Below are 23,763 nucleotides of genomic sequence, written 5' to 3'. Positions count from 1 at the left end.
AAATCAGTAACTATGAGCTGAAGCCAGATATTTAAATTAGGAACAGGGCACATTTTTAACTGCAAGAGGTGACAAGCTATTGTACAAACAAGAAAAGAAGCAGATTTTCTATCTTGTATCTTTAGGAAAGTTGTTTTTGTTTCTCATTGACTTCACATTCTTCCTTATTGCACTCTCACACAGACTCTGCTCTCGTTAGTTTCAAAAGGACTCCCTTATGGATAGAAGAAGACAGAAATGACTCCTAAATTTCTAGCCCTGCAATGCAATACATGCTGACAGTCTCTAGGCACACCCAAAGCCTTGCTGATTTCAGTGTCGCTCTGAGCAAGGACGGAGTCTGACTGTGCTCATCAAGGTGCATGACTGCAACCTTCAGTGGCATTAAATAACCATAAGCTGCTGCTGCAATGCTGAAAAAGTGTCATCCTGTTTTAAAGCAAAGACACTTGCCTGTAGCTTTTTAATGACACAGACAATGCTGTGCTATGCGTTTTTCTGCAGGACCGGGAATTCTTTTTTTGATACTGGTAAGAAAACAAATCTTTGTTGGTACTAAATCTGTCCATCCTACTTACAATACAGACTTCAGACCTATTCCTATAATTATTTGTACCTATTCACAGCTTTACCCACAAGAATACTCTGAATGACATCACTGAGACCAAGCTTATACAGAAGCCGAAAACTGAGGAAACGTGTTTGTAAACCCAGGTTCTAAATCTAGCATTTTCTTCTATCTTTGCATAATAAAAGCTTTTAAAAAAGTAATTCTGCCTGTGTACCTAATTCTGGTTGAATGTCTGTATATTTGTGAGCCTTGCATGAAGGGGAAGGATCTGTAATCTTTGTATATTTTGAAGAAAGAAATGTAGCAAAACAGTAGACAGAGGATTTACGGGAAAGGAAGCTGGAATCCTCCGGCAAAAACCCCTGCAGCAAAAGCCATCATTCCATAGAATGAGGTTAATTAACTGGCAATTATTTCTGAAGTGCATCTGAATCGAATATATCTGCCACAAAGATGTTATTATAAGTTTATCAAGCTACTGCTGGATGTCAAGACTATTTAACACCCCCACCCTCACCACAACTGTGCTGCTGCCCATGACTGAAACTGCACGTCTCTCATGCTGGAGCCCCTGCAGCCACAATACACACAGGGAAACACACAGCCCTTGCTCCCACAGCCTGACTGCTGGCCATCACTCACATTAAGATACGCCATTCATGCTCCTGGAGGGCTCTTCTGCTGACTTATATTATTGAGAAAGCAGTGAGATTGAATCTTGTGTCTTCCATCCTCCTCCAGCTGAGCTGGTTCTATGGAAACAGCCTATGTCTGCCAAGAAAGGATCTTAAATAAGAGCAAAATCAGCGCTCTCTGATTTTGTCTGTATTGTTCAAGCAGGCACACAAGTGATTTTACTGTTGTGCATGACTCTAGACTAGCAAGAATGGCTCCAAACTGCGGTGAGGATTGAGAACCGCTTGTCATCTGTCCTAGACACCTCCCTGAAGACATGGTCCAACTACATCCTTGTTATGGCTTGCAAAAGAGAGAGGGAAAGGGCAGGACACAGACTGCAAGCTGAGACACATGGATGCCGTGCATGTGGTGCCTATGGAACAGGGTGCAGCTGAGAGCTGATACCTGGGATGAGTCTTCCCTAGAGGTTGCCTGGAACATGATACACTACTAAGAAAACTATTTCAAAACCAGGTTGACCCCATTTCACAGGATTCAGGATTCACAGTACCAATTGCACCTCAAGGACTGTGTTCAGTTTTGGGCCCCTCACTTTAAAAAGGATGCTGGAACAGGTCCAGCAAAGGGCAACAAGGCTTGTGAAAGATGTAGGAAACACATCCTATGTGGAACAGCTAAGGGAGCTGGGTTTTTTTTTGTTTTTTTTTGTTTTTTTTTTGGTTTGTTTGTTTTTGTTTTGTCTTGTTTTGTTTTGAATCTGAAGAGGAGGCTAAGACGAGACCTCATTGCTCTCTACAACACATGAAAAGAGCTTACAGTGAGGTCGGGGCTGGTCTCCTACTGTGTCCGCAGTGAGAAAACTAGAGGAAATGGTCTTAAGCTGAGACGGGAGATGTTTTCCCCCACTGTTACGGTGCTCAGGCATTGGAATAGGCTGGTGATGGGGGTGTTCCCATCCCTGGGGGTGTTCAAGCAGCATCTGGATCTGGCGCTGGGTGACGTGGCTTAGGGCGTACAGCGGCAGTGCTGGGCGGACAGTTGGACTGGACGATATCAGACGTCTCTTCCGACCCTGATGACCCCATGATTATATGATCCTACAACCCCGCTCCTCTTTCCTCCTCCTGCACACACACACGCCGCCAGTGGCGGCCAGCAGGTGTTTCTTTCTGGCACAGCTGAAGGCCGTAGGTAAGAACTGGAGACGCCGCACCCCGCCTAGAGCAGAGGGAAGGTGTGATCAGGACCGGCTCCCAAGCGCTCCATCCCGCGGCTCTCCCCGCGCCGCCTCCCGCGGGGCGGGGCCGGAGCGGGCCGGGCTGTGGCGGCGGGGGCGGGCGGGAGGCGGCCGCTCCCGCTGCAAGATGGCGGCGCAGAGGAGGAGCCTGCTGCAGAGTGTGAGTGGCATCTTCCCCCCCCTCCGGGCACACGCACCCCCCAGGTGGGTGCGAGGCAGTCCCCGGGCCTCCTCCTCACCCGCTCCCCGCGCCGCCGTGCGGGAAGGGGGAGGTTCCCCCGCCGTGGGGCGGTGGGTGCTGCTCCCCCGCCCCCTGCGCCGCCTCAGGGCAGGGGTCCCGGGCTGCGGGGTCCCCGCCTGGCCAGCGACCCGCAGGCTGTGCCGGCCGGCCGCGGGCGGCTGGGGGGCCGTGCCGGTGCTGCGGGGTGCCCCGCTGTGTGAGGGGGCAGCTGGCTTCTGCAGGCCCAGCTGGAGATGGCGGCCCCAGGGATGTCTCTCTAATTGCTGGCTGCAGCGTCATGTCCCGGTCCCTTGTCCTGGTTGAGTAGTCTTGGGAGAATCCAGAGCTTTCCCTGCACTCCCGTGCCAGGAGTGCGTGAGGATCTGATTCACCATAGGAATATCTAAGCTAGTGCTGTGCTGTGCTCTATGGAGTGCAAAAGTTGCGTGCAAATTTTGCATCTGGTTTCTTGTTAACAAGAGCCAGAATACAGCCAGAGCTCAGCTTCAGAGGGAAGGGATGTGGTAAGTGATGCTGTTCTGCAGCTGGAAAATGTGGAGCTATTGGCTGTGCTATTAGTTAGCAAAGGGAGAAGGGTTGAGAAGAGGGTGTGAGTGGACTGGTGACCTGTACTGGACTACGATCTTCAGTTCAGCCTACTTGAGGTTTACATGGTCTCTTTCTTCTTCCTGCTAGGAACAACAGCCCAGTTGGACAGATGACTTGCCATCCTGCCATCTCTCTGGGGTGGGCTCAGCTCCAAACCGTTCCTACAGTGCAGATGGCAAGGGGACAGAGGGTCACCCCTTGGAAGACAACTGGTTAAAATTCAGGTAAGTGGGTTGCACCTGGGACACTGACTCCTGCTGGCACAAGTGCAGGTAGAAGAGGTATTTAATTTGTCACACAGGGCATGGAAGAAGAGGGTGGGGCCTGAGCATGCAAGAGGTGTCTATTGGAATTTGCTGCTTGTATCTGTGTCTTACAGAGATTTGTGACCTCTTTGCTTCTGCCCTCTTGGCAGGAGTGAGAACAACTGCTACCTCTATGGTGTCTTCAATGGTTATGATGGCAACCGAGTCACCAACTTTGTGGGTCAGAGGCTCTCTGCAGAACTGCTGCTGGGCCAGCTCCATGCAGATCACAGCGATGCTGACGTGCGTCGAGTTCTGCTGCAGGTAAAGAAGTTTTGAGTGGGAGCAGCTCCTGCTTCTTGCATTACCCTCCTCCTCTTTGCCATCAGGGGAGCAGCATCTGGTTTCTGTGGGGGTTGGAAACATCTGGTGGTTGCAGTTGCACTCATCCCGAGCATCTGTAGTGCTTTGTTTCATTCCTGCCTCATCCCATCTGTCCCCTGGCTCTGTCAGCACAGTGCTGAGAGCTCTCCAGGAAGCTGCAGCCAGTCTCCCCGGACATGTAGGAACAAGTCAGCCTGTGAAGGAGAGAAGTTAATGTGTGGGGAGATGGATTTGTGAGTGCACTTTCTTGAGTGACAGGATCAGCACACAAGATCAGATAGGTCTCTGACATTGCTGTGAATGTAATTTTTATGGTGTTGTCTTCTGTTTTGAGTTGTTGCAGATTGTTTTTACAAGCTGTTAACTAGTTGTGCTGAAACAATTATGTTTCAATGTGCTGTAGTGGTCCTTGAAAGTCTGTATGTACATTGATCATCCACTCTTATGAGCTGGTCTTAGAGAGGTGAGGATGAGTAGCCCCAAAGTCTGTAGGCATTGGATAAGTGCTTTGTTTCTCTTTATGGCTTTTTTTAGGCTTTTGATGTGGTGGAAAGAAGTTTCCTGGAGTCCATTGATGATGCCTTAGCAGAGAAGGCCAGCCTGCAGTCTCAGCTACCAGAGGTAATGTGACCCTAAGAACAGAGCTTGCTGGAGGTCCCACCTTCCAGCTTGCTGGGTGAGGTTTGGGCATATTAGTCAGTTTGATCCAAGGGAGGCTGTAAGTGAAAGTTACTCCTCTGTGGTTCTCTTCTGGAAGCTTACATGAAGTGAAGCAAGTGCCTTGGTCTAATTCCCGGGGTTCCCACTGATTGTACTGGTACTGCTTAGACCTGACATTGGTTATCTGAGTAAAGAACTGAGTGTATCACAGAGAGGAGTTTGGCCTGTAACGTGTGGCTCTTCCAGGACAAAGCCATGCAGATGAGAGGAAAGACCTCAAATTTGCATGGTGTCTGGGCAAGTATGGGCTCTGTTCTTCAAGTGTATTGGACTGTCCTCTCCAGAATTATGTCAAAGCTGTGTCATTCACTAGGATTGAACAGAAAATTTTATGTCTTGTACAGGTGTGACACAAGGCTAAGGCATGTCAAGATGAGTACCCTCCCTGCAGAATTTTTATTCCAGCTGTGATTTCTGTGTTGTGGACTGTGTGTTTAAGCTTCCCCCTCATTTTGGCTACCAGGGTGTCCCTCACCACCAGCTCCCTTCTCAGTACCAGAAGATTGTGGAGAGATTGAAGGTTGTAGAGCAGGAGATCTCGGGAGGAGCCATGGCTATTGTGGCCGTTGTTCTCAACAACAAACTCTACATCGCCAATGTGGGTGAGTTGGTTTTTGTCAGTGGCTCAGTATCGGCATTCCTGAGGATGGCAGGAGTTCTAGGAAGTAAAAGACATTTGAATGTGGGGGACAGTTTCTTTGGTCTGTGGCCAAGCAGCAATATGCTTGCTGCTTACACAAGCACTTGAAATCAGCCTGGCTCTTCATCTCTGCAGATGCCGGTTGATGTGGTGTGTATAGCCAAAGAATGGAGGGAACACAAGTTGTGGGGAGTAGTACAGGTTCACTGTGAAATAGAGAACTTTCTTGGGAGGTAGAAGCTCAGGTCTGGATGGAGAGCTGCCTAGCAGGCCTGTACTATGATGCTAGCAAGGCTGCTTTTTTGGAGATCATGATGAGACAGTACATGAGCCTTTCTCTTCTCTTCTGTCTCTACTCCTGTCTCTGTTCCTTTTCCCTTTGGATATGTTCTCCCTGTTAACAGCAGAGCTATCTGGTGCCTCATCTCACTGCTCCCACTGCAGGTACCAATCGGGCACTGCTATGCAAGTCCACGGTGGATGGGCTGCAGGTGACTCAGCTCAATGTGGACCATACGACAGAGAATGAAGATGAACTTTTTCGCTTCTCTCAGCTGGGTGAGTATTTGGGTTTCATGTTCTTAGCTGAGAACATCGCATGACTGTTTATCTGGAGCACCAAGAATGACTGAAGCCATAGGAACAATAAATAACTACAAAAGAAGCTTACTATGTTTTCAGATTACAAGTTCAGTGCCTTCTTTTTGTGCCTTTCTAGCCATTCTGGGGCTACAGGGTGAGTAAGCTCATCTCGCTGACCCATCAGAAAACTATGCTTTTGTTTCAAGTTTTGAGTGTTAGTTTTGTGTCCAGCTGCCAAAGTGGCATTGATTTTTCCTCCAGCTGTTGCTGTAGTCAATAGGAAGGCAGAAGTGAAGCACAGAGCCAGAGGGTAGAAGTAGAGCAGACAATGTATGATGACTCCTGTGGAGGCAAACCACAGTTATGCTGCTTTAAGTTCTGTATTGTGGCTCACCCTTAGGATGGTACATTTCAATTTGCCTTTGTACAAGCTGCTGCTGAAAAAAATCAGCTTCACTTCAGACAGAGCCAGGCCAAGCACTGGCATTTACTTCTCTCACATCAGTAACTACAGAACTCTTAATGCTGACATTTTGCTTTAGGCAATTTCTCTTTTCCTTTACAGTGTTTGACATGTTTGCTTTCCTGGTCTAGAGCTAACCCAGACCACTTGTGTGATTGTCAGTACCAAATTCTTCTTATTGAGATACTTGGGTCCTATACTTTTTATTTAGGTAGATCTAAGGTGGCATTCTTCATTAGATTCGGCTGGCAGATATACGCTTATTCGATGAGGCTGTTGATGTGGTAATTTCTGCTACTAGGTCTTGTTTTATTCTATTTCTCTTTCATTCCCATTTCTGCTGTGAAACAGAAGACTGAATGCAGGGAAAGAGACTTTTTGAGTGTTTTTACTATCAAAAATGCAGTATTTAGCTGCAGTCCATAGGAGAACAGGGATCTGTTAGATGTACCAACCTTAACTTGGTACAGCACTGGTGCTCCTGTCTACCAGTCCCAGCAGAAGGAAGATCCTGTGGAACAAGACAGTGTGCAGAGGCTGTTTTGGGGACCCAAGGGAGGTTGTTTTTGGGCTAGGTTGAAGCACAGTGATAAGATGTAGTGGGGATAATACTTGTCATGATGGTGCCTGTGCCATCCCTGCCTTGGGGGAGAGGTCTTGTGATTTTATGGTTCTTCACCTGGCACATCACAGCTTGTTCAGTACTGTGGGAGAGTTGCTGTGGTTTAGACATGACTTCTCTTGGCGTCCTATGAGCCTCCCTGTGTTTGTGTCTGTCAGTGGCATGTACCTCCCTGCCAGGAGCTGGCAAATGAGCCAGGCCGTGTTGATGAGTCAGCTGTGGTCTGCAGCAGATGGAGGACTTGTGTCCTGCTGCTGGGGTAGGTGTGGAGCCATCTGTGCAGCAAGGCTTGGCTTGACTCAAAGGGAGAATTTCAGCTGGACCCCTGCCTTTACTTTGTACTGAGGACAGTAATCCCCAGATAAAATCTCAATGTTTTCCAGCTGATAGCTCTAGGTATAATGAGGAAAGGGAGCTTGCCAGAACAGACCAGGTAAGTGGATCATCTGCTCCAAGTCCTGCCTCAAACAGTAGCAGCACTCAGATGGTCCCTGTTAGAACCTTCTTCCAGATGCAATTACTTCCTAGGCCCTATATCACCATGTTTATTTAAATAAATAAATATTTGCTTGATCATTGTTCTTATTTTAGGAGTAGCCCACATCAATTTGAGCACTTGAGCATAATCAGTGCCTCTTGTAGATAGTTCTCCTTTTCTCAGAATCACAGCACGGGTAAGGTTGGAAAGGACCACAGTGGATCATCTGGTCCCCAAACTCCTGCTCAAGGAGGGTCATCCCTGAGCATATTGTACAGTTTCTTGAATATCTTCAGTGAGGGAGACTCCACAGCCTCTCTCTGCAGTCTCATGTATTAGTGAAATTGCCATGTGGAGCTTAGGAGCAGGGGTCAGTTACAGGTGGAAGAAAAATCAGAATCCTTCACATACATTTTCCTCATTCCTGCCTTCGCCTCCCATCAGGCAGTCCAGAGCTGGCAGGTGCAGATGTTCCCCTGCCTTTTTGGCAAATGCCTGTGCAGCCAGGCCAGCTGCTGCTGGTGGTTTTGGACCAGGATGTGGACTGTCTCAGGGCCAGCTGTTGCATTCAGAGTATGCCTGTTGGGCTGTGTGTGTCTCCCTCCTTCCCAGCTTGGAACTAATGAAAAGGTGTCCCTTCAAACACAGATATTCCTTTTCTTCCTGTTTAGCTCCTGATCATTCTTCAGTGTCTTGTTTTATCTTACAGCTCTATGTAATTGTGGCTATTTCTTTTCTCAGAGGAAGTTCTGCAAGTTTCACAAAGTTAATTAAGCATTTTTGGTTTTCAATCTGACAGGCTTGGATGCAGGGAAAATAAAACAAGTTGGAACTATTCGTGGGCAGGAAAGCACTCGGCGCATTGGAGATTACAAAGTCAAGTACGGCTATACTGATATTGAACTGCTCAGGTCAGAAAAACTCGACTGTGGGGTTTCAGGCCCTCCTTTTCTTCATGATCACTCCATTCTCACCTACTATGCCACCATTAAACGCTAAATTACTGTCTCTTTCCAGTGCTGCTAAATCTAAGCCCATCATAGCAGAGCCTGAAATCCACGGAGGGCACTCACTGGATGGGGTGACGGGCTTCTTGGTGCTCATGTCCGAAGGGCTCTACAAAGCACTGGAGGCAGCTCATGGGCCTGGGCAGGCCAACCAGGTGAGCCTGCTCACAAAGGAAACATTCCCGTGGGTATTGACTCACTCCAGCGGTGTCAGCTACTCTCGTACAGGCTGTCCTCCTCATCTGTGCTGTCACTGCTGGCTGGGCTGAGTGCCTGTGCCACCTCATTCCAGTATAATAATAAGGGAATTGCTTTGCCAAGCCAGTTCTTCTAGGCAGCTGCCTGTCCCTTAGGAGTAGCCATTAAAGGGAGTGGGAGGACTCAAGACACAAAGGCGTGTTATCAGCAGGTAAGTATCACAGTCAGATGAGTTGCCATAAAAACTTAGATCAGATGGCAGGAAGGGTTTCCTCCAAAATCTCCTAGAAATGTTTCCTCTGGTGATATATTTTTTTTCCCCTTCTCTGCTCAGGAAATTGCAGCCATGATAGCCACAGAGTTTGCCAAGCAGACGTCACTGGATGCTGTGGCACAAGCAGTGGTGGACCGGGTTAAGCGCATTCACTGTGACACTTTTGCCAGTGGTGGGGAGCGGTCCAAGTTCTGTCCCCGTCACGAAGACATGACACTGCTTGTGAGGAATTTTGGGTACCCTCTGGGTGAGATGAGCCAGCCCACGCTGACACCAACGCAAGGTGTGTTGGGGAGAGAATGAAACAAAATGGGGTGACGAAGATAAGATCTCTTGATTGATCCAGCACTCACCTCACACTAGGAGAGGAGGTAGTTGGTGTAGAAGGAATTTTCTTATTAAAGAAGATTATTAGTCTTTTGAGATGTGGAATCTGTGACAATTTGACAGGATACAGTACAGCATCAAGGGCGCTTTGATACAAGTTCTTGGGGTATTTTGCTACTGTGCTGCACCCCCAGTTGCTCATGTCTGAACTGCATTTTATAACTTCTGTTTTGTCCCTTCTTAGGAGGCCGTGTCTACCCAGTCTCTGTGCCATATTCCAGCTCCCAGAGCACAAGCAAGACAAGTGTCACGCTGTCTCTTGTCATGCCTTCTCAAGGCCAGATGGTCAATGGTGCCCACAGCAGCTCAACGCTGGATGAAGCCACTCCCACCCTCACTAAGTAAAGTCCTGCTCTCTTGCTACCCAGGGTTTTCCCTGCATCTCAGGCTGTATGAAGTGGTTGAAAAGCAGAGACAGCTGTCAATTACCTGTCAGTCAGTCCCTTATCTGGAGTGTGCTCCCTCCCACTACAGTATTGACAGCCAGCAAAATGTGTTAGCTGGAAAGTGATTGTGTGAGGAGTGGGAATGAGTGAAGCAACAGCTCTGAAGCCAGCTCTGGCAACATGCCTTGGGATCAGCATCTGCTGCTGTTTGTGGAGGGCATTCTGGCAGTGAGCAGCCCTTCTCTTTGGACCTCTTGTGCCAATGTGTTGGGTGCTGTGCACAGAGGGAGTGTGGGTGTCCTTCACTGCAGCAAAGAAGAGGGATTATGCAGGTCACCTGTAAGGCTCTTGTAGAGCCTGCACTGCTGAAGTAGATTTGCTTACAGGCACAGCCAAGGGGAAAAAAATGGATAAAGGTTAGAATTGGGTCCTCTTTGGATCCACTTTGCAAGGTCATACTAGTTAGTGGCTGTGGTTTAGGTTGAGCCCTTGGCACAGCATGGTGTGTACATGCTGCACAGGGAAGAAGCGCTGTGGGTATTGTGCTCTGTAGCTCCAGAAACAATGAGGCTGACGCACTAGAGCTGCTTTGGCTGCAGCACAGGTCATGCAAGAATAGCTTTCCTCGCTGCCAGACTCTTCCCGTAATGCTCGTACTGTTCTGGGTATGGGGAGGCCAGCAGAGTGCAGGCCTCTGCATGGTTTTTTCTGCTTCCTCTCTGTTTCTCAGATGCCTGGTTGTACTTAAGGCCTTCCAGTTAATACTAATCACATACCTTTGGTGTTTGTCAATTCCAGTCAGTTCTCAACACTTAGAGTACTTGCATAGAGCAAGTGACTGCAACTTTTTACCTGTCTGCTAGGACAGCTTGATCTGTGGAGAAACTGGTGCTTGTTCTGGTGCTTTTCTTGTCCAGTGCATCAGGTGGAGTAGAATAAAGATGTTTATGTTCTCTTTCCCTCCGTAGCCAGAGCCCAACTGTGACGCTGCAGTCGACCAATACTCACACGCAGAGCAGCAGCTCGAGTTCAGATGGAGGTCTCTTCCGCTCCCGACCCACCCACTCACTCCAGCCAGATGAGGATGGGCGTGTGGAGCCCTACGTGGATTTTGCAGAGTTTTACCGGCTTTGGAACATGGACCATGGCGAGCAGGGAGCACTGACTGTGTCCTAACCAGTGTCTGCCTTCTGCAGACACCTTGTGCTCATCTGTGTGAGCAAAGACTGAGGCAAGGGTGAGAGTGTTCCACTGAGGGCTGCGTTCTGCCCAGAGCTAACTCCTATCCAGGATGTGCTGTACACTGAGCAGGGGATCTTGTGCACTACACACTTGTTGCCTGTGCCATGCTCTCAATCCTGCCCAGCCCTGGGAAGCCCTGTGAATAGGGGAAGGGGTCTTGAATGCAGCCCTCACTGCAGGTTTTTGCAAATAAAGGTGCGGAGAGGGCTCCTTGTGGATCCTGGAGGAGTCGGGCCCGTACGAAGGCTGCGTGTGTGCGTGTGTGTAGGTGTACACGTGTGTGCCTGTGTGTGTGTGTGCTGTCATAATGTTTCCACAACTCAATTCATAATGCTGTGATTCCAGTGTTCAACTCCATAGAAGATACCTCTATTTTGCAGAATAAATAACTTATAGCTACAGTCATTGGCACCCGTGTGGCTTGCTCTCTTCCTTATAATGTCGTGTGTGGGTGTGACAGCTCCTCCTGGTGAAACCTTCTGTTCCTCCTGAGCAGAAGCTTGCACCTTGCAGGAAGAAAGCTGCTGAAAAAGTGGCCTGAAGCCTTGCAGGTGACTTAAAAGCATAAGCTCTTTGTTTACTTACTTGCTGAGCTTTTGCACTGAATTACGGCTTAGAGTCAAACCATAAATACAGGTTATTGTTTTTTGTAGATAAAATGCATGTTTTTTGCTTTAATGTAGGCCATCTGGAAAGGTGTCGAGGGCAGGTGGAGTTTGTGATGAAGCTTCCCTGTACAGGCACCTGGTGGTGCACAGCTGGAAGTCACAGCTCTCGTGGCGCCTTGGAGATGCAGACGTGCACCCTTGTGTCAGAGCGGGGAGGTGTGCAGTGACGAGAGGAGGGGTCCTGCTGCCTGCACACTGGCGTGAGCCCAGACCTGGGCTTGCTAGCCGAGGCGTCGGGATCACGGCAGTCCTCTTCAGTTCAGATTTCTGACGGCAGGCGGCAAGAGAGGCTCTTCCCTCTCGGCTCCAGCCATCTCAAGCCTCCCTCACTCCCTGCGAGCCTTTCCCCAGCAAACACGGGAGGCCCCGGGGGCGACCCGCAGCACCTGGTACCTCTGGGGCTGGAGGGGATCAGAGGAGAAGGGACAAGAGGCAGAACTGGCCGGGGTTCTTTCCTGCGTTTACATTTGCATCCAAGCTTGTCACTTCAGGAAGAAGGGGAACGAGAGGGGATTAGGATGACGCAGCGCAGGATGCTGTAATTAAGGCCAGTGTGTAGCCAAGCCCTGATGTATGGTGCGCAGGTTTGAGGCACCTGTGGCATGCCAGCCTGGAAGGTAGGAGAGAAGGATTTATCCCTTTGGATAAATTAAGTAGCACTGAGTGGCCAGAGGCAAGACCTGAGTTCACTGAGAAGCATGTGGGTAGGGTCAGAGAGGTGAGAAATGCCGGTTTTCTGGGAAGGCACAGCAGGGATCCCTGGTGGCTCTCTGCCTGTGCCTCCTCCGGGTCCCGCTGGCACGGCTTTGCCCTGCAGGGTTCCGTGTGCTGCCGGACTACCTGCAGAAGCTTGCGTTTCCCTGCCCCCTGTAGCTCCCAGGAAGAATGGGTGTGCTGAACGTGCCAGCACAGGCACCTCCTGTCGAGACTCTTCCAGCCCTGCCACGGAGGTGACGTTCACTGGCGTGGAGGCAAAGGCAACAGAGTTGCAGGCGGTTTAGTGACTTGTTCCCAAGGCTGAATATCACAGGGGCTGGCAGTCCCTCAACCCTGTTCCCTGCTCTTGCCTCTGCCCTGCAAGGAGCAGAGAGCTCAGGTATCTGAGCCCAGCCTGGCCTTGCTGTCCTGGGCTGCTCCAAAATGTCATTTGACCTGGGGGTCCTATCCTCCAGATGGTTGTGTGGTTATTTGACAGGATAGTGCGATCCTGGATTAAAATGGAGTTGAAAAGGTTTTGTCCTATTCTATGTTCCCTAACCTGGCACAGATCTCAATAGCTGTATAAACAAGTTTTTCTTGCTTATTCTCCCATGCCATTATCTCTGGTATTTGTGAACTTATACCGAGAACTGTTCCAATGGGAAATATTCCAGCAAGTGGATGCTCCAGATAAAAGTTTAAGAATTGCCAACACACTTACATAAAGCAGATCACGCAAAACAAACAGATCCTTAGGTATCATTACCAGTTTAGGAAGTACAAAAAAGTAAAGTGGGTAAGAGCAGACGGATCACACTAAGCTGTGCCTGTACAGCCACCGGGAAAAAGATGAGGAAGGTAGATTTTCTGTGCATGCTCTGTAAGCCATGGCTTAGGAGTCCAGGTCAAAGGAACAGACTGAACATTGTGTACATGGGCAAGAGGCTCATGAGCTAATATCAGCATTTAATATTGTCTCCAGGGAGCGAGGGGAAGATGCAGGTTGTAACAACAGTGGAAAAACCTCCTATCCTATCCCCTGTTCCTTTAAAATGAAGGAGTGGCTGGAAGAGGACAGACCCAGAGTGATCTCTAGAAACCAGAGAAGGGGCCTTTTTGCATTGCAGTGAAATTCAAAACCACTAGAAATGTAAAGACCTAGACAGAGAAAAACAGTGCAGCTATACTTCACAGGACTGCTGGAGAGAAGCTAGCAAATTAAGATCTAAATAAGCAGGATAAGTTTGTCTTAAAGGCAGCTAATATTATCTTTAAAAGCTATCCCCCTGCAAGACGAGGGTCAAAATGAGGAATTCTATGCCTAGAATGGGAGCAGCAGGAATGCTTTGCGTGTCCCTGAGCTCTGGTCACTGGCTCTGGTCATTGGAGGTTCTCAGGCCAGTGAGACAAGCCTTTGGATGCCACCTAAAACTGAGGTTCTCAGCATCTCTGTGGCTACAGGATCACCAGGGACTTCTTTATTTTAAGCTCTCCATTAGCTGAACAGCGCACCCATTTATAACAAAATCTTTAAATAGCAGAGAATTGCTAGGAAGGGTCATGTCCAGCAGTTAATGCTCAGCTCCATTACATGGCCTGTGGGTAAATCACACAAGGCTTGGGTTTTCTTCAGCAGCCAAGGCATCAGCGGAAGCAAAGGCAGGCTGTTTTTTTCCCATTCACTTTGTTGCTTTTGTCACACCTGAACTTTCCAATAGGGAAGAAGCATATGGTGAGCAAGTGCCACTTGATGCCACACTCCCTGGATCATACAAGGGTAATGCAGCATCCTCAGCCAGAGTCCCTGCTCCCTCAGCCACCATGCTCAGAAGAGGAAGGAATGTGTTCCTCTCCCCTCTCCTCTTTTTTTCCCCCCATCACATTAAGGCTTTTAGTGTTAGGAGATCTAAGAGTTTGTGGCACCACTGAAAAATGCCACAATTGGCCTGGTGTCTTCTCAGGGTGGAGATAGCCATAGCTGAAGGGTGAATCTGCCTAAAATACATAAATATCATTTAATTTGATAGATAATAGTTGTTTATACAAAATAATCTGATTTTTCCTTCCTCAGAATGTCTGAGGAAGGGCTTTAGAGTAATCCTGTGCAGTTCATTACTGAAGTGACTCACCTTTTTCCAGTGAAGAGCATCACTGGCACCCGAAAACGTCCATGCCCTTAACGTGAGTTGTAAATAAACCACCAGGGACGGGTTAGGTATTTTAAATCCGATAGCTTTTTCTGTAAGCACAGGAATGCTATTCAGAGCATTCTGGCAAAAATTCAGCATGAGTACTTATATTCTGCCAACTCCAATCCCCTCCTGGAGTTTCAAATGGATACGATATTTATCTTCACTTTCCGTCTTAACTATTGTGTGTTGTCACTGTAGGTTGCTAAACAACTGCTGCCTCATCGGTGGCTGTATTTTGCTGGTGAATAAAGTGAGCCCCATGTGCGTATGAACCATAAAGCTATTTGGAGCCCTTGCATAAGAACCCCAAGATATGTGTAAGCTGTTAATATTTATTATGTGGAGCTGAGAACATCACTGAAGATGGAGGGATTACAGTAACTGAGTTCAGGCTGTTGAACAGCCAGACAGAATGAAAGAGAAAACAGATGCCCTCAAGGAATAAGAGCAAAATGCATGAGGAATTTTCTGCATGCAGGATTAGACTCCAGTGGAGCATGGAAAGAAAAAGGCTGGAAATGATCCAGAGAGCCAGGGCAGACAGGAGAGAGGCAGCACTACAGCTTCTTGCTTGAGGTGAATCTTCCCCTCTGTGCTTCCCCCAAGCAGGCATCAGTTCACCCATGGGCTGGCCAGGGTGCAAACAGCAGGAGCCCTGTGAGAAGGGACAAGGTGTTTCCAAGGCACGTGAAAGAGCATTCAGTCTTCTGGGATGTGCAATGTTTGGCCATTGGCCCTCTTGCTGCTAGGTGATTCAGGAGTCTTCTAAGCTGCTTTTTCTTTTTGTCTCATCTCTCAAAAACAGCATAACCTAGAAACTCTGCATTTCTTCTGCTAGTTTTGCCTGAGCTGGGCAAAGAGTTTTTCTCTTCCTTACAAAAAAAAATTGATTGTGGAGAGCAACACCAGGCCCTTTCTGCAGAGCAAGGTCCTCAGTGAATCAGCTGCTTTGCTATCCAAAGGACTAATAACAAGAAAATCAAGACTCAGAGAGCTAGAGGTTCTGGAAGGGCAGACAACCCCGCACCTCCCAATTCAGAATTTACAGAAATGCTTCTGCACAAAACCCTTGTGGTTACTACAGCACTAAGGTGGCCATCAGCCACCAAAATATCTTGGGAAGCCACTGTGGTTTGTTTTCAAAAGCAGCCACAAGCCCAGCCATCCAAAACTGAGCATCCTTGAGGGAGTTGGGCATTTCCAGACACAGAGCTCAGAGAGTTCCCAGCCAAAGTGAAAATGTGCAAAGGTGGCAGCCTCCAACCTCTGATGAGAGTTGCTTTTGGTGAGAGTTGGTTGGAAGCTTCAGGACTCCTTTTAAAGTAGTGGGATCAAAACTGAGCCATTAGTGGTTTCATGCCTCACAGATTTGGAAAGTCCCTCACTCCAGCAGCTCCAGCTGGCATGGAAACACAACAGGTAGCTGCTCTTGTTTGCCTGTGCTCTGGAGGCTCCTCCTGCCCGTGTTGGTGCCAGAGCCCCTCGATGTCTGTCTTGGCTGCAAACCTGCTCAGCAAAATGGCCAAGCCCCCAGTGCACCCGTGACCTCTGAGGCAGCCAGGCAGGGTCCTGCTTGTACAGCTAGGGAGAAGCTTATCCATGCACACAGGGAGTGTACAAGGGGAGCGAAGAGCCTCAGGGCCTTGTCTCCATCCAATCCCCAGACCTGCTGTGCCAGGGCCACCAGCCACCCATGCCAGGAAAGGGATACCTCTGTGCCTAGTTTTAGGCAAAGTAGAGCAAACTGGCTGGGTCACCCAGTGTAGTTTTGCTAAAGGTGTGGCAGGGGTGCTGCTGCAGGGTGGGTGTGAGGGCAGAAACAGAAACACATCTTTGAATGGACTTGCCAGCCGCTGCTTGTTGGTTCAGCGTAGAAGATGGCCCCAATCCTTCAGACACTTCTTATGTAAGAGAGGGCTCATCCCTCTCTTTGAAGCAAGAAACATACAGAGAAGCAGCTTCAGAGCTCTTCTCTAAAACACTTACAGCTCTTAAATGCAAATGAGAATCAGGCACTAAGGCAAAATAGGTTTTGATATGAATTCTTCATCCAGATAGTTCAATAATTTACTGAACTCCCCACCCCTTAATCCCAATGCGTTCTGGAGCCAACTCTGCTTTTTATTATTGTTCCTGTCATTAGCTCTTCCAGGATTTCTCAGCTGCTGCATTGAAGAATAACCAAAATAGCTCCACAAGGGACTTCTTGGAGATCTGAAGGCTTGAAACAGCAACAGCAAAATAACAACAACAAAAAAAAAAAAAAAAAAAAAAAAAAAAAAAAAAAAGGCTGGAAAAGGTGAGGAGACAAAACCAACATGCAGTCAATAAAACATAGAATGGCTTTCTGCTTGCTAAAGTGTGATGGGAATATGAAAAGCACTTTTGCAAATGTCTGGAGGGAGAAAGAAATTAGAGAAGTGTAACCATTGGTAAATGAGTATTTGAGTGTATTATTCATGGTTGCAAATATCTGAACTGCAAAAGTGTGACATTTTTGTTTCTGTCTGACTTTAGTGGCAAATTTAAGAATTTTGGATAGCAAGGATGTAATTAAGACCTAATAAAGCAGCTTGTGCTTGCTGCAGCAAGCAAGGAATGTGGCAGCCTCCTTCCCAGACTCCAAAGGGCTGTTCACCTGCATGAAGTGACTGTATGTTTGCAGAACTGCATCTCGATTCAGCATGAAAAAAACCCAAAGAGATACAGCACTTAAGCAGAAATAAGGTACAATATTCAATGATTTACCTGAGGCATGTATTAGTTGGTGCTCTTCACCATGGGACTTCATTTTCGGTAAGTCACCGAGGTCGTGCAGCTGTTTGGCACCGAGGGGCCCTGGCTGTGATCTCCGTGACCGCCAGCAGTGCCTCTTGGAGGGGTGCAAGAGGACCATGCCATGCCTGGAAGCAAGGTGGGCAGCTGAACGCACCTGCAGTTTGGAGCTGCCCTTGCCAACCCCACCATGAAGCTGCTGTTAATTGTTATGCTTGGCACCTCCAGACAGCCTGGCTACATCTGGTCGGCCGCCTGCCAAGCGCGCGAGCGGATGCGTCGTTCTGGGGAGACACGTTGTCGTGCTAATGGTCTTATGTGGAGTTTTAAGTGGGCTGGGGACCTGAGGCTCTCCAAGCAGGAGAAGCATTTCACTCTTCTCTAATTAGACCGATTTCTCGAGCCGAGCATTGGAGCAGGGCTGTGATTCCTGGAGAAATAGATGGCCCCGTGGGCTGTTTGCCAAACCGGCTGCGGACTTAGCAGGATGCTCCATGCAGGGAAGCTGGGAGTCACGCTCTGAGTCTTTTGCTACAGCCTCTCCTACACTTCACTACCAGGTGGACACATGCTGGTTTTGTTGTCCTCAGGGAAGTCAAACCCCATGACACAAATCAAAACATGTGGTGAACATGGCAGTACTGGGTTGATGGTGGGACTTGATCTTGGAGGTATTTTCCAGCCTAAATGATTCTATGACTCTCTGTCAGGGGAGAGGTGTGAGGTCCAAGGGTTATTAAGGTTCGGCATCCATTGGGAAAGCCTATTTGGTGCCCAGTCGCACAGGAATGAACGTGGTTTCCAGAAGAAGAGCAGCCACAGCTAGTGGAGATCAAGGGATGAGAGAAGATTATGTTGTGACAAACTTTGCTTGAGAGGTGGCTGGTGTTTATTGAACCACAGGTGGGTGGCAGCTTTGACAGGAAATTTCAGCAGAGGATATCAGTACTTCTGTTTCTGAAAAAGAGAATGAAAATTGACAAGGCTATAAATACAGCTATGCGAAAGCGCGCTGCCTGGAGGACCTGGGCTGCAATGATAAATGACTGCTGAGTGCTATTTAGGGCACAGAGGCCTAAGGAAGTGCCAGCAAACTAAATATCCAGTCAAGCCTTGGCATCTTCACTAATGAGTTCAAAGGACGATGGCAAAGGGCTCCAGGCTCCCAACTTATCCGATGCTGATGAAGTCCCTGTGGTGGAAAATAGCTCTGAGAGGCATGAACTGCAGCAGTGTCACTGCAAAAACACTCCCAGGCAGCAGCGCTGGGGTTGTGATGGCCTCATTAGAAGGCATGTTCACCAAACCACGTTAAGCAGATCATCTGGCGTGGGCATGTGGAGGGAGATAGCACAAAAGGGGGCTCTGGCATGGGGACTCAGTGGGGACAACCTACTGACACATTTGGAAAATATAATGGGCATCAAAACAAAAAGGGTTTGGTGCAACACACCATGTCAAACAACCTCCAGAGAAAAAGCCTCCTCCCTATGGAGCTGGGATGGCCAAGGATCCTGATCTGCTGATTTCTCCATGCCCACTTCAGTGCATTCATTTAATTTTGCTAGCACGATCAAAAAAACCAAGTCACAAGAGGGTTTTCAAATCAGAATAATGCCCTGGCTGAACACCAATAAAATTCTGACTTTTTATTCCCGCCTGGTATGTAAACACATTTCAAAGGGCTTCAGCAGCAGAGGAGAAGGAATCTCTAATCTGAGCCAGCTCCTGTGAGCTGGGAGCAGTGACTGTGCTCCCTGTGCACCGGCTATTCTGTGGAAAGGCGTCACCCCTGATCTGTAGGGAAGAAGGGAAGGAAGTGGCTCCAGAGTTTGGTGTTTGAACTTGCCTTGGACTGCTGACATTGCAGCTCTGTCACTGGTGCACTGAACTCTGCAGTGCCCCCATCCTCCAGCCTGCCCTGAGGCTGCCCTTTGGCTCTTTTGGAGGAGCCAGAGGAAACCAGGTTGAGGAGCTCATCTGGATTAAAAAATAACCCAGGGGAAAAAAGAAATTTTAAAAAAAATTATTTTTTTAGCCAGACCAGTTCCCCAGCTGGGTTTGGTGAGTGAACTCACGTGCAGCCGGGCTGCTAGCGGCACTCGGTTTTGGAGTCATCCCCACCGTGGGGGTTGGGCTGTGGATGGCAACTGGAGAAGTGCACAGGGCCTGGGAAACATCAGCAAGATGCAGCAAAACCTGCTCAGCCTTGCTGAGCTGGTGCCTTGCAGGGACCACGCACATGAGGGGGCAGAGAGAGATACACATCTCTGAGGACTGGGGAAACTGGAGAGGAGCCAGCGCAGGTAGTGGCAGGGTGATGATGTGGGCAAAACTGGGTTTTGCTACCCTGAGGGTAGGAAAGGGCTGAAGAGTGGAGGGTAGAGAGGGATAGTGCTGGCACAGAAAGCTGAGGAGGGACTGAGTGACTGCGCTGTGCTGCTTGTCCTGGTCCTGGCCACTTGTAGTGTTGGCCAAGGTGCCCTGAGCTTCCTCCCATCAAACAGCTCCCAGAGCTGGCTCTGGCCAACACACAGGGAGGGCTGCAATGTGCTAACACAGACTTGGCAGGCTGAGCACTACAAAATGGATTTAGTCCCTTTGTAATGGCTGAGATCTGAGAAAAGATTTGCAAACCACCCCATCAGTGGCAGAAACCCCGTTTCCACAGAGCTAAGGACAGGACTCCCCAGTCTTCTGAACTCAGCTCCCATGTGCTGATGGTGTCTGTTTGCAGAGATGTACAGCAATGTCTTGCTCATCCCCAGCTCCCTCACTGTCTTCTCGAATCCCCAAATACCTCTAGTTTATCACTCCAGCAGCAGTGGCATTCCCACAGGGGAGCAGGTGCCATTGTTGCCTAACCAAGGCATGTCAGAGAGACACTCCTGCTCCCCCTTGTTCCGGTTACACTGAGCACACAGGCTGGTTGGAAACGAGAGAAACCAGTGGAGATCAGCCCCCTGAGGAGTGTATCCTCCCCACAGCTCCCAGGGAGGATCCCCAACAGGGACAGAGTCAATTCTCCATTATCTGCAGCGCAGGGAAGGCAGCTGGGGCTCATGAAGAACTGGCAGGAAGATGGAGGAGCTGAAGGGATACAGCAGAGTTAGCACTGTGTTTACTCAATGTGTCTAAAACACGAGGCCACACCATTTCATTATGACCTGGCTGATGTGCAGCATTTTGACCACGGTGACTGCTGCTAGAGGGAGACCAGACACCCTCAGAAAGGCACCAGGACAGAGCCCCTGCAGTTCCTCCTACACCAGTGCAAAAGGCCAGCACAGCCTTGCAGGAGCAGCACTGCTGCACACAAAAGCGTGGTACAAAAGCACGAGGACACAAGTGTCAGCAAGAGGAAACTGTGCTTGGAGCTGAGCTGCTCTTGGCTGCTTTGCAGGAACCCAACCCTTCGTGTGTGTCCTGCCCTGAAACTCCACAGGCTGTTCCTAAATACCCATGATGTGCCATGCCTGGCCACTGCACTGAGCAGATTACCTGAAGGCAGGAGAGGGTGATCAGCCTGAGAGGGTATTGGGTGGCATGAAGTAGTCAAAAAACACCGCCATGATCAACAACAGTAACACAGATCTTGCTAATTTAACTAAGCCCCTACATTAATTCATTGATCCATCATGTCTTGATTAGAGATTGGCTAGAAGATGTTTATTTTAGATTATACACGGAAACTCCTGTGCTTCTGAGGAAGCTCTGCTGTGTATCATGCCCAGGTGTTCAAACACATGAATTAGATTGCTTAATATTCTTGTGTTTTGGGAAAATAATACCAGCTTCTTTCCATTTGTGTTCTGTTCTTCCAGCCTCTGAGGTGCCTCAGGTAGCCTATCCAAGTGGTTCTTTGCAACCCTCAGGGCACAGAGCTCCCAGAAAAGCGAAAGGGGCCCAGCAGAGGGGATGCAGCCAACAGACATCATCTCCTCACCCTTCTCCCCACCTCATCAATTTTCCCCATCCCACTGACACTAAATGCAGCTTCACCAGGCCAGAGCTTGTTCTGTCCTCAAGGCATCTGTGGTATTTTGGACACATACATATTCTTGCACCCTCCATCTCCCAAGACCCATCTAAAGGGCTGAGGAGGGGGCTGCAGCCGCCACCAGCAGCAGCTCCCACAGCTGCTACTTGGCCCTGGGTGCTCAAGAGCTTCCCCTCAGCACCAGCACATCTACTCAGCCTTGGCTGTGAGCAATGAGCTTCCTGCACGCAATCTGGCAGCCCTGGGGAACTCAAACTGAAATGTAACCACAGAACATCATTCTGCATCCCCACCAGCTGCAAGGGCTGGGGAAGACCTTTTTAAATAGAGTCCGCTGATCCCTCTTCAGTGTGGAGGAAAGCTCCAGCAACATCTAAAAGCTGCCTGCTTTCATGTGCAAGGGTTGTTCACTACAGGAAAAACAGGTTTAAATAAGTAAAAAGAAAAATAAAAGAGCACTTGAAAGGGAAATAGTTCTGCAAATTGAGACCCAAAGAATCCCAGAGGTATTTGATGCTTGAACAGCTGAATGAGATGCCATTCTGCAAGACGAAGCATTCGGACTCATTTATTTATTTAAATTGGCATGGAGATGCTGCTCAAATTTGCTGCCTGCAGCCATCCATCAGCCAGGATTCAGCAGGCAGACAAAAGCACCTCAGACACAGGGGGATACAGAGCCCCCCTCACCCAGTGCCTTCCTCAGAAGGGATTTTGTCTGTGAGGTGGGCACAGCAGCGAGGGTGGGTGAAGCAGGGGGCAGCTTATCCTCCAGACCCCAGGAATGCACCACCCTCCATTCCAGCCATGGTTTCACAAGCCAGATGCAATTGCATGGGTGGTTCTTGGGAGACCCATGGGGATGGAACCATCCTGCACTCCCTGCAGGCTGTGACACTTCTGATATCACATCAGATGCTGTAGAAACAGCCCAGCAGGAAGGAAAGCAATAATTCTCAGAGCGGTTTGGCCCTCGGCAAACAGTGTGTAAGCATAGCAGGGAAACCCAGCTCTGGGGCACCTGTGAGATGGGGCAGCCTTTGGCAAGTTTCCTCAAATGAATTTGGGAGTGGGAGTTAGCAAAAGGCAGGAGGAGCCTGTCAAACCAGTCCTTAGAGGTGTTACAGTGCCGGTAGCACCCTGTACCTGCCCGGACAAGTCAGCAAGCTCCAGGGTGGGATGCAGACCCCATGCAGCAATGCAAAGCTCAGGCTGATGGTCCAAACACACTGCAGTCTACTTAGAGCGAGGGCCCACAACTTGTATTATGGCTTTTTTCACCCTGTGGTGGAAGAGAAGTTTTAGCCCTGGCATGGGAGAAGAGCCAAGGGAAGAAGTCAATAACTCTTCCGAGCTTTCTTGTTGCTCAAGCACAAGGCCCCTTGCAAGGCAGGAGGGCTCCCAACACCAACCCACAGATGGAAAAGATGTTGGCTTTGAGGGGTGGGTCCTCCAAACACAGGACCCACTTTGGAGGTACCTTCTAGCCCGTCTTCTGCTGCACAGCCCAAAAAGAACTGCTGCAGTTGGTGAGGACAAATGGCTGTCAGGGCAGGGAGCAGCAGGAAATGGGAATCCATTGCATGAGGTTTGACAAGTCCACATAGGACCAGACCAGACCATTTTTGGCCACCAGCCTCTTCCTGGCCCCTCATGGCTCAGGATGTATAAAACACCCCATGGGTTACTGCAGCCTGTCAGGAATGACCCTCAAAAAATCAGGCAGCTAGGAAAAGGGGAATTTTGTTTACCATTAGCAGCAGGGCCTGAGCTCAGCTGCAGTCAAGGAAGAGGTTTGTTGGTTGAAGCTGGAAATAAAGGTGAGCTAAACCCAATCCAGGCTTTGTTTAACTGTGTTATATTCCTCTCTTTAGGGCTTTGCTGACATTATACATTATTTTCCAGACTAGTACTAGACATCTTCCATGGATGTGTTCCCAACGGTTTTCCAGATGAAGAGTTGTGATAAAAACCTGACCTATTATGTTGTAGGGCACTTCCTCTTCACCCTCATGTGCACCAGGAATGGGGTTTATTTGGGATATTTACAGCTGTGAAGGAATGGCACATGGGTAAAACATCTCATGAATCAAAAAAGGAACCCTCCACAATTAAAATGCAGCTAAAGAAAACATGTGAAACCCGAGATATAGAACAAATTCCGGCTTGAATCATCTGGTTCCAAGACCTGCAAGGAGCCCATTGAGCTTGAGCTAATATCTATTCACAACATGCAAGAAGCAAAGACAAATAGGGGTGGCCTGGAGCTAGGGTTACACGGATGCTGCATCCGGAGATGACACCAACCCCCTGTTCTGCTCTGACAGCGGTCAGGGCACCAACCCTGCTCCCCCTGTATGTGCCTCTCTGGTGCTGGCACCATGCTGTCCTCACACCTCAAAGCCCTTCTCCAGGCAGGGCAGGAACACCACAAATGGGAGCACACAGCCCTCTGCAAACTCAGGAGCTTTTTGGCAACAAGACCTCGGGCTTGGAAAACGCCTCGGTGTACTCCAGGCCCTGTG

At 49.0% G+C, this 23,763-nt stretch overlaps 1 protein-coding gene across 1 annotated transcript; it reads left to right on the top strand.

Moving 5' to 3' along the window:
- The first annotated feature begins 2,488 nt into the window (after positions 1–2,488).
- Positions 2,489–11,315, top strand: TAB1 (TGF-beta activated kinase 1 (MAP3K7) binding protein 1). Its single transcript, XM_012569203.5, has 11 exons — positions 2,489–2,607; positions 3,364–3,500; positions 3,692–3,845; positions 4,440–4,526; positions 5,089–5,227; positions 5,710–5,823; positions 8,210–8,321; positions 8,428–8,572; positions 8,950–9,172; positions 9,461–9,617; positions 10,631–11,315. The coding sequence occupies exons 1-11, from the start codon at positions 2,575–2,577 to the stop codon at positions 10,836–10,838; spliced, it is 1,509 nt and encodes a 502-aa protein (XP_012424657.1). The 5' UTR covers positions 2,489–2,574; the 3' UTR covers positions 10,839–11,315.
- Positions 11,316–23,763: the final 12,448 nt, after the last annotated feature.

The sequence above is a fragment of the Taeniopygia guttata genome, chromosome 1A, assembly GCF_048771995.1.
Source record: "Taeniopygia guttata chromosome 1A, bTaeGut7.mat, whole genome shotgun sequence".
In the NCBI taxonomy this organism is placed as follows: Eukaryota; Metazoa; Chordata; class Aves; order Passeriformes; family Estrildidae; genus Taeniopygia; species Taeniopygia guttata.
Note: the sequence above shows the minus strand (reverse complement) of the source record. Positions and strands in the feature narration are given on the sequence as shown.